The sequence below is a fragment of the Papaver somniferum genome, unplaced genomic scaffold (assembly GCF_003573695.1).
Source record: "Papaver somniferum cultivar HN1 unplaced genomic scaffold, ASM357369v1 unplaced-scaffold_125, whole genome shotgun sequence".
In the NCBI taxonomy this organism is placed as follows: domain Eukaryota; kingdom Viridiplantae; phylum Streptophyta; class Magnoliopsida; order Ranunculales; family Papaveraceae; genus Papaver; species Papaver somniferum.
The window spans coordinates 14414861-14425820 of record NW_020621603.1 but is presented as its reverse complement, the minus strand read 5'-3'; the positions used below and the strand labels follow the sequence as shown (position 1 = coordinate 14425820).

Sequence of the window (10960 nt, the reverse complement as noted above, 5' to 3'; positions counted from 1 at the left end):
GGGAAACCTAATCCCCACACCTCCTGCTTGATACTAGTTGTATAAGCTAGAGTCGATTCTCCTTTAACCTTAGGTTTCTACCGAGTCCCTGTAGGTTAACGACTTGAACACTTCATTCGGATTGTGAAGCCAGACCCAACTATTTTCTCTGTAGTTGCGTGATCTGATCTTGCTATTTCTATCGTATTTGAGTACAATCGTAAGATTGGCTTGAGATTAATTTCTCCGCTAGGAAAAATAGAAAAGGAGTCACAAACACCTTCGTCTCATCGTTTGGGATTCCACAATATCTAGTTTCGCCATCATACGATTTATATTATTGTGAGGTGACTGATATTTCTAGGATGTTCTTCGGGAATATAAGTCCAGTGTATCAATTGGTTCTTGTTCACCTTGGTTTATCAAAAAACGCAACAAAACTCGTAGGTATTTCTGTGGAAGACAGATTTATCTATTCATGTAGACTTTTCTGTGTGATACAAAATTTTTTATTAAAGTCTTTGACTTTGGATCGTAGCAACTCTTAGTTATGGGTGAGATCAGCTAAGGGAATCAAGTGCGCAGTATTCTGTTGGGATCAGAGACGTAAGGATCGCAACTGTACCTTGGATCAGTGTGAGATTTATTGGGGTTCAACTACAGTCCAGACCGAAGTTAGTTTGTAGTAGGATAGTGTTTGTAGCGGCTTAATACAATGTGTGTTCAATTTGGACTAGGTCCCGGGGTTTTTCTGCATTTGCGGTTTCCTCGTTAACAAAACTTCTGGTGTCTGTGTTATTTCTTTTCCGCATTATATTTTGTTATATAATTGAAATATCACAGGTTCTGCGTTGAATCGATCAATTGGTAAATCCAACCTTTGGTTGTTGATTGAAATTGATTGATACTTGAACATTGGCCTTTGGTACCGTTCAAGTGATTTCTCTTGTATTCAATTAGACTCGCAGATTTCTATTTGCTTGAGTAAGTATTGGATTGAGAAATTGAGATATAACTCTTGGATATACTTTTTATAAGATTGAGTCCGACTGTCTAGTTGATTCTATTAAAAGTACATTGGAGTTCGTCCATACAGATTGCTAAGCGAAATATTGGGTGTGGTTGTTAGACCCCCGCTTTTTCAGTAACCTTATACCTAATCATATCACATTGATTTCATCAGGTTACATTTTATGTTACTCAACATCATTTAAATAATGCATGTGCTGCTTCTACTCACCCTGTTAGAAATAGAGCTATTGTGAATGCTACTTGGAAACCTCCTCCTCTGAATGTTTTGAAAATCAATATTGATGCCTCTTTCATGTCCTCAATCTTTACTTGCTTGTATTGGAATTATAACAAGAAACAATGCAGGGCAATTTGTCATGAGAAAAGCTACTTTAAGAAGAGCAATTGATGTCATCAAGCAGAAACGTGATGAGCAAGTGATGGATGCGCAGTGGGCACCAGCAAATAGGCCCAACACCAATGTGGCCATGTCGGCCATCACGGCAACTGAAAAATACCATAAACCCTGAGTTTGTTCTTCTACACTTGAGTGACTCGGCTCTAAGGTGGAGATCCTAGGAATTGAGGAAAACGAAAAGCTAACCTAACGAAAAAAGTTCAGTCCTTGTCTCCACACCCATTATCACCAGTAAGTTTACTTTCTCATTTAATAACTTCTTGTGTTTCTCTTTACTTAACTGATATGACCGATTGAAATTTCGCCTCCTTGGATGATTCTATATCTTTTTAGTTGTGAAGATTGTGATGTTAATACGATGAGTCTTGTTTGTTTAGAAATGGGTTTTTCATGATTTAGAAAAATCCATCCTTTTTTCTTTTATGCCGAAAATTGATTAGAAATTGTTGTGAAACTGGAAATGAAAACCCTGGAAAATGAAATTGAGAACACCCCCCGTTATGAAATTTAGGCCTAACCCTAGAATTCACTGTTGAAGACCCTTCCATGGAATGGTAATTGTTGTTTTAATTTTTGTATGATGGTTATTGAATCTATAAATTTAGCTCTATATCTAGAGTAGTTGTTTCGCATGTTAGGTTGTGTTCCTGTATAATTCTGTTGGTAGTTTGGGGTTTACAGATAGCCTCACTGTAATGCTATCTTGTCTCCACTTAGTATATGTGCTATCCTGTTATTACTCCTCTTTGGTGGGGCGATCCTTTTACTGTACTGTGTTTATGATCCTAGAGTTATCGTGAATAGGTTCAGCCATGATCCTTTTATCTTAATATGCTAAACATGAATACTACTGAAAAAACATTATTTTGCTCTTTTGATAACTGAATAAACGTAACATTCTTTTGCTACTACAGAAATTTAGTCTAAAAAAGAGAAAACGGTAAAAAGATATTTGGAATGAGCATAATTCGGAGTCCTGCAAGAAGAAATTCTAATATAGAACCTAGCCTTGTGTAGGAAATAAAGCCCCTTTGATTTCTTCCACTCGCCTCCTTCAAACATTCGTTAATTTGCCTATTATGTGTTGTGGATATCTAGTCTTGAGTGTACAAACAAACTTCAACAATTTCGATTGGGGGGTTTTGACTTACTGAGTTCTCTAGGGTTTTGTAGTATGCTATAAGAAATCAGGGATGAACTATAGCTGACAAGTGAGTGGTACTCTGATCATGTCCCGTGTCCCACCACAATTGGACAGTGAATTCGATGGGTTGGTTCAATTGCACATGAGCCATTATTTGGTCCTTTTGGTTTCACACCAAAACTTCTCAGCATACTAAGCATCAATCTTTCTTTTAAATGATTTTTATCCTCTGTTACATTGTGAGCTACAATGATGAATAGTATATGATCCAATGGGGTCTCTTTGCTTTAAGTTTATACCTATTTGTTGCTTAAGTTTTGTGGTTGGAGTCCCATGTACAAACCCTTTGATAAGTGTAGATCAAAGTAGAAAATATATAATGAGATGAAAAGAACAGAAAATCTAATCCAGTTTTGTTAGTGAAAACTAATCCTGCAACCATGTTGTCGATTTAATTTTAGTTTATGCAATCAAATGCTTTTAGAAATCAATCTTGTCAGCTTCCCTGGTTAATCTGACCATCAAGGGAACTAAGACTAATTTATGCGAGACAGATTTCCTTCTTTCTGCAAAATCATGTGTTTGTACCTCATAAGACTAGCTGCACCAATCTCGTTTGCTTGGTTAATTTACCTACCATACATAGTTTTTATCCTCTCTTTTTCCATGCCAGTATTTTATACAAAAAATGGTGTAAAACACCAAAGTTGACCACTTTTATGACACAAAAACCCCTGCATAATATGGTTCCGTAAAAACTCCATATTAGACTAAAGTGATACAAAAACCCTAAATCTTTTCAAAATATGTAAATTAGATCTTTTTACCCATATGTATGGACTTCTTCTAAGTCTTTTTCATTACACGTTAAGGTCTTCATTTCACGATGCAAATGCTCTAACCACTGAATTCTCTCTAAACTTAATCAATCGATTCATCAAACTTGAACGAGGAAGCTATCATTAAATTGCTGCATTTGATTTTTTTTTTGTTGTAGCTTGTTTCGATAATTAAGAAATCTAGTTGATTTAGAGTATAAATTTTGATTTTTTTCTTTTTTGTGAAGTTTATCGTAGTGAGGGTATGGCATTGAGAGGAGTATGGAAGTTAAAGAAGCTGGTTGTGAGCTACTGTGATTGGGGAGGAAGTAGTCGAGGAATCCGGTATGTATTTTTTCTCCTTTCTAGTTCTTAATTTACTGGGTTATTAAGAATGTTCTGTGTTTTACTGGATTAGAACAAAATTGTGTGAAATTTCTATGACAAGTTATGAGTTTCAATGTTGTAGATTCTGATTAGGTCAATGAACCATTAGAGAATTTCGTGATAGTATTATCCTATCTTAAGTTGATGTAATCATTGGTTGTGTGTTGATGATATACCTGTGGGTGGCAGACACTATAATCTGGTGCTGCTGGAATCCTATCTTAGTTTGAGTCCAGTACGGAGCTCCGCTGTTATCAAGATTCACGCTTTGAAACATTATTGAATAATGGAATGAAGGCTTAAAACTTTAGTAGGCTTAAGGTGGTTAAGTATGAAAAATCGAGCAACTTAATGTCACATAGAATATCTAAGAATCTTTTCTGCAATTTGGAGATGATGGAAGATGGAATTTTTTTCTCCTCTTTCAGTATTTTGTTAAGATTGGCTAAGAACAAATTTAGCATTTTGTCATGGTTGCAGGTCCGAAGTAATTGTTATGTAACTTAGACAGATGAAACTCGAATATTATTATATTAGACAGATGAAAGGCAATCGAATAATTTTTATGGCATCGCTGTTCAAAATATAATAATCTTGCTTCATATACTACATTGGGAGACCCAAAGTTAATATAGCTTTAGTAAGACATGTTTTTATTTCAGTAACTGAAAATTATAATTGCAGGGCATTCATGCAATCTGACCTACCTGCATTTAAAGAGGACAATCCTCAACTTGAGGTTGTTTCTGAACTCAACCTTGGTCGGCATCCATTTTTAAAAGCACTTTACAGTAAGATTCTCGATTATCTCTTTCTTGTCTACTTGTTCTAGTATACTTGTCGTGTTGTTTTCTTGTGTTTTATATGGCGCAAAATTATAGAAGCTTGGTACTTGTTCGTTTGCCTTTAGTATGGGTGGGCAAAACCTTGCATGACTTAGTGCAGTGGTTACTTTACTTATATAACATCCCACGATTTAGCATATGGTGCTGCTCACCGCAACAAGCACGTTAATGCTCCCTTGTCAAGTCATCTGACATTCTTAGAAACAGTGTGATTGGCTGCCTTGATCTATGTTAAGCTTGTCTTGGTCCAAATGTGCAATCTGAATGTGGCTCTAACGTGCTTGTATACTTCCTGTAGGTCCTATATGGGCATTTTTGTGTGAATGGTGAGACCATCATTTTGTTTTCTTAATGTTCCGAATTCTGTTTAATTTACAGAGAACAAGAATGAACGTGTTGTCTGCGTGAGGAATCTGACACCTGAAAATGTTCTCCAACATGCGACAAGGCTAAGAAATGCATTAGGAAGGAAGGTGGTAAAGCTGAAGACCAGGCATGTCACTAAGCACCCGAGTGTTCAAGGTACATGGACCCCAGACACAAAGTTTGAATGCTGAAAAAACCTAAATTGTCAGAAATCCCATTAGGTTGCAAGCTATCTTCTGCAGTGATACATGTATGCTATGATTTTAGACCTTCAAAATGCCAAAATCATAAAAAAAAAAGGTCATGTAACAGATCTCTAGCAAAGAAATGTGCGAGAAAACGTGATTTTAGAATTATTTTTTATCCTGTCATTTTGGGAACACCCGAAATTTTGTAATACTCCAATTAGGTAATGATATTTCGGAATTTGTTGTGTTCTTTTTTATTTTTTTTGATAAGATAATAAATTTCATTCCAAGAGAAAGATTACATGTTGGGGAGAAAGTCAGGCTTATCACCTAACCATTCACCCATTACATGTTGTGTTCAACAGAAGAAAAAAATTTACTCCCTCCGTTCTTAAATAATAGGCGGGTTTATATAAATAAAAGTTTCAAAAAAATAGGTTGGTTTCCTAATTAGAAAGTTAAATGTTACTTTAGTTTTGTGGGACCACTTTTCTCTTTACTTCTTTTGATGGCAAGTGTCATGTGGACCACTTCACTTTATTTTTTTTACTGATAAGTGTCATGAGGATCATTTCCCTTCACTTCTTTTATTTACGAGTGTCATGAGGACCACTTTCAATGATTAGTTCTCTTAATTTTCTTAATTTTCACTAAAAAGATCAACATATTAAAAAAGAACGGAGCAAGTAGGGAGTATTAAAATGTATTTGCTTGTGATTGTATATTTACTTGTACTTGTATTATTAGAATTTACACATTTGGAAATTCAGAAGCTGTGAAGAAAAATTGAACTTCTTTTGGGGCCTTTGGGCTGTATCAAGATGTCGTGTACAGATGAGACCCCTTTACAAAAGACCACCATTTAAGACTGTTTGTTTACTCCTGACTCATCTGAGTCGTCTGGATCTGAGTCATTTGGATCTGAGTGAAATCACCTGACTCATCTGGATCTAATTCAATATGTTTGTTTTGAGTCAGATCTGACTCATCTGACTCAAAAAACGTGAGTCAGTGGTTTGGTCCCGTGAGTCAGGGGTATTTTGTTACCTGACTCAAATGGGTCCAAGTCAGGGGTTATGTCTGAGTCATAGGTCGAGTCAAATCTGACTCAAAATGCAAAACAAACGGTCTGACTGTTGACTCGGACCGAGTCAGAGGTTGACTCAGATCCAAACGCCGAGTCAGCTGCAAACAAACAAGATGTAAGTCTTATACGTGTACATATCACAGCCATCTATAGGAGAATTGTTAAACCCTAAACTAAAAGGGGACACTTATATAAGTGGTAGAGAGGTGTGGTAATGCACCTGTGCCTACCTCGTGGAGAAAGAGAGAAAGGAACCCCAACCCTAAACAAACAACTTTCATGGCGGCAGATACCAACAATATCAAGGCAGAGGCTTCATCAACAACAAAAACTTACCATTCTAATGACTTTTCCTCTCATAAATCTCAAATTTGGGGTTGCCTTCATTCGGCAAGATAACATTTGATGGGGTTTTTCATATGTTCTTCATCACCAGTTGGAAGACTCTGGTGGATTTTTTAGAACATATGGTTACTTTGTTGGGTTATTTTTTGACTCTTGCAAGGTTTCTGAGAGTGAAACAAGAGTGACCACTGAAGCATGGAATGTATTATGTAAAATTATTATGTTTTCTTATTTTTATATATAAATGAGATCTGCCTTTGTTGTTCTTTAATCTGTTTTCTCTTTGGTTCTCTTAAAGAGACTCGAATTTCAATTTATTGGTATTGTTTTTGAGATTAACTTGCCCGTCTCAAATCTCAATTTGTTGCAATTGATGATGGTTAAAGAGTCATTGAATAAACCTTTGATCTGTGATGAATGTGGCAACACTAAGCTGTTCTTTTTTCAGATTGTATGCCTGGTCAGTATAAACATATCCTTTTAGGTCTATCCCGTGCTGTTCTCTACTGCAAGTAATGCTGTTACCTCAATGCAAATGCTTGAAACTACTGTCTCGAAGCTACAACAAAAGAGTCAATCTCACTGAGCAGCAGGATGCAAATCTAGCAACAGTCGCAACACAAACGGAATAATGCGCCCACCAAATAAAATGCTGTCACCAAATGACATACAGGCACTAGCCATTAGGCTATGTACTTAAACATTTGATGTTTGGACCGAGCAGAAAAGCATGCTCTCCATAGGTTAAAGATGCCAAGATATCCTGAGTACCTGCAAACAATCCTGAGCAGAAACTTATTCCCACGGTGTTCTCCAGAGTAACCCCGCTGGTCAAACAATGTCTTGTCGACAATTCTGAACTAGTAATACCTGCAAGCTAAATTCTGCCCATACGTATTGCGGGATGGATTACCTAAATTAGTTGCAATTGCAAAACACACACCCACACACACACAGAAATGGCTGAAAAAACAGTCTGGCCCAAACACCAGACAAAACACAGGAATACAGAAACTAAGAGTTATGAATGCTATTGAACTTGATATTTGATAATAAATAAGCATATATGTTCTTCCATGCTGCACTTCATCAGAAACCGAGATTTGTTACATCACAATTGAAGCAAAGTTTGGCGTAATATCTTTGCACACGCCATATGCAAATTGCAAAATATCTTTGTTCATAGCAAAACCTTAGCCTAGAGCCTAAGCTGCTTCACAACTATAATGGAATCAAAGGTATGCATAGAAAATGTGACCAGAAGAAAGGAGTAAGACGTCAAGATTGGTAAGACAAGTATGTATTCAAACCAAAAGTAGACCAGAAATTTCACTCTACTCACTTCCTCAATTTTGCGTCCTGCCACCACCCCGCGGGTACATCTTTGCCATGATAGGGTTGAATGCATTCTCCAAGTCCCTCATCTGCTTGGTGCTATTATTTACGTCCGCTAATTCATTGCTATTCAACCACTTAACGGCTTTGTTGACTGCATCCTCGATCTTCCTCTTATCATAAGATGCTAGCTTCCCTCCGATATTATTGATCATGTCCTTAATTTCGCATACATAATTCTCAAAGGAGTTTCTTGACTCGGCCTTCTTCCTATGTTCTTCATCTTCTAACTTGTATTTCTCAGCCTCTAAAACCAACCTCTCAATCTCAGCCTTCGACAACCTCCCTTTGTTATTTTCAATGGTAATCATATTTTTGTTTCCTGTTTTCTTCTCCTCGGCAGACACATTCAATATACCGTTCTCATCCATATCAAAAACATACTGTGAACTTAGCAACACCAGCAGGTGCTGGAGCAATACCTGTTAACTTGACCACACCCAACAAGTTATTCTCACTGGCAATAGCTCTTTCACCCTCATACACCGGGAACGTCACCCTAGTTTGATTGTCATAGCGTGTGTGGTAAGTCCTCTCCTTCTTGGTGGGAATGGTTGTGTTCCTTCGAATAACCACACTCATATCTACTAACCATTCCCAAGGGAATGGTTGTCTCAACACCAAGGGACAGAGGAGTGACATCCAACAGAACCAAGTCCTGCACTTTCTCATTACCCTGACCACTCAAAACAACAGCTTGCACTGCAGCACCATAAGCCACAGCCTCATCAGGGTTGATGCTTTTGCAAAGTTCCTTCCCATTAAAGAAATCCTACAATAAAGACTGAACCTTCGGAATTCTAGTAGACCCACCAATGAGGACAACTTCGTGAATCACACTCTTATCCATCTTAGCATCCGTCAAACACTTCTCAACAGGTTCCATACATTTCTTGAACAAATCCATGTTTAACTCTTCAAATTTAGCACGAGTGATGGACATATGAAAATCAATTCCTTCATACAAAGAGTCAACAGCAACGATAGTCCGAGTATTAGATGAGAGGGTCCTCTTTTCCCTCTCACATGCTGTTCTCAACCTCCTAAGAGCCCTTGGGTTTCCACTAATGTCGTTCTTGTTCTTCCTCTTGAACTCCTAGACAAAGTGATTTAACATCCGGTTATCAAAATCCTCTCCCTCAAGGTGAGTATCTCCAGCAGTAGCCTTGGCTTCAAAGTTACCCTCGTTAATAGTAAGTAATGAAACATCAAAAGTACCCCCACCAAGATCAAAGATAAGAACATTCTTCACACCAGCACCTGTCCCCTTCCTGTCAAGACCGTAAGCAATCGCAGCCGCTGTTGGTTCACTGAGGAGTCGCATTACATTAAGTCCAGCAATCACACCGGCATCTCTAGTGGCATGACGCTGGGAATCATTAAAGTAAGCAGGAACAGTAATAACAGCATTCTTAACGGTTGAACCAAGATAAGCTTCTGCAGTTTCTCGCATTTTAATGAGAACCATAGATGAGATTTCCTCAGCTGAAAACTGTATATCCTTTCCCTTGTATTCCACTTGTATCATGGGTTTATCATCTACACCAGCAATGACTTTGAAGGGTCATAACTTCATATCGCTTTGAACGAAGCTATCACTGAACTTCCTACCAATTAAACGTTTCCCATCTACAAAACAGAAAATATATTCAGAAGACGATCTTGAGATGCCAACTTTTCTGTTACTCAAAATACTAGTAGTCCCATGAAACAATTCATAATTTTACGTTCTGTATCTAGCAGTTTAGTGAGAAAAAAACACAGTTAGGCAGACCCATGGAAACTAGCCATGGAAACATATATGATGCACATTGGAAGAACTTAGTACACAAATAGTTTAAAAACTAACTAGTAACCCTATAATTTAACCATGAAATTTAGATATAAAAAAACGCCAAAAACCTTACCGAATATGGAGTTGGTCGGATTCATGGCAACTTGATTTATAGCAGCATCACCAATCATACGCTCAGTTTCATTAAAAGCAACATAAGAAAGAGTAAAATTTAGTCTTGCTTTGGTATCAATAAAATATTAATAAAATACGGTCACCGCTTAACCTCTCCGTTTAGTCTTAAGTGTATATACATTAATAAAATATTTCACTTAGTTAATGTATACAAATACTTTAAAAAGACTAAAACTTAGTCAATTATATAATAGATAATTTATATCGTTCTAAGGTATTCATACTCCTTTAACATCGGTACTAATAGAATCATTTTATATTTAGGCATACAGTTCCGGCAAAAATATATTTTGAGAAAAAGTATCAACCACTTGATTTAATTTTTATCAATATTTATTTTTGTTTAATTTTAAAACCAATCATCATTGCTGAAAACCGAAATAGAGAAATCAAAAGAACAGGTGGATCCACGTTGGTATCTTATAAATTAGTTTATTTAGTACGTACTGGTAATACTGATGAGAGAACAAAAGATGAGGTGAACTTTTTGATTCGAACATTACTTAATTTGCACTTCCGATTGATAACTTCCTCTTTGACACTTCATCAGACTTTTTTTTTTTTTACTATTGAATGCTATTATAGCAATCTGCAAGAAATAAAAAGAAAAAGAAAAATGTACCTCGACCACTCGAGTGTGTTACTGTTGTTACAAATTACTCTAGGAAATATAAATTTTAGAGAGACAAATCGTATTTGTCTTTTAGACGACGAATACGATATGGACCTACAATGGTAAAGAAAACATCCAGAGATGATGTATATATTTTTTTCTTGTCGCAGAAGAAACACATTAAAATGTTGTCAATAATTAAGATAACAAACTTTTATTTTGAAAAATAATAGCGAATATCTTGTTGGTTTTTGCTAATGCTCAAATTGACTTGAAAATTATTTCTGGAAAAGCATTTTTTTGTTGTGATGGTAACAATGCGTACTCCATATTTCTTGCATAACAACTGTAAACATGTGATATCATCTTTTCGATATTTACAATCAAACAACATA

At 36.5% G+C, this 10960-nt stretch overlaps 3 protein-coding genes across 3 annotated transcripts; 1 reads left to right on the top strand and 2 right to left on the bottom strand.

The window, feature by feature from the left end:
- The first annotated feature begins 1510 nt into the window (after nucleotides 1–1510).
- LOC113331520 (54S ribosomal protein L51, mitochondrial-like) lies at nucleotides 1511–5413 on the top strand. Its single transcript, XM_026578230.1, has 4 exons — nucleotides 1511–1639; nucleotides 3619–3715; nucleotides 4442–4548; nucleotides 4981–5413. The coding sequence occupies exons 2-4, from the start codon at nucleotides 3636–3638 to the stop codon at nucleotides 5157–5159; spliced, it is 366 nt and encodes a 121-aa protein (XP_026434015.1). The 5' UTR covers nucleotides 1511–1639; nucleotides 3619–3635; the 3' UTR covers nucleotides 5160–5413.
- A 2521-nt stretch (nucleotides 5414–7934) lies between these two features.
- LOC113331340 (heat shock cognate 70 kDa protein 1-like) lies at nucleotides 7935–8890 on the bottom strand. Its single transcript, XM_026578056.1, has 3 exons — nucleotides 8797–8890; nucleotides 8576–8685; nucleotides 7935–8405 (listed from the first exon to the last, which is right to left on the bottom strand). Exons 1-3 carry the CDS (start codon nucleotides 8888–8890, stop codon nucleotides 7935–7937), a joined length of 675 nt encoding a protein of 224 aa, XP_026433841.1.
- A 189-nt stretch (nucleotides 8891–9079) lies between these two features.
- On the bottom strand, nucleotides 9080–9511 carry LOC113331339 (heat shock 70 kDa protein 18-like). The gene has a single exon (XM_026578055.1). It carries the CDS (start codon nucleotides 9509–9511, stop codon nucleotides 9080–9082), a length of 432 nt encoding a protein of 143 aa, XP_026433840.1.
- Between the last annotated feature and the right edge of the window lie 1449 nt (nucleotides 9512–10960).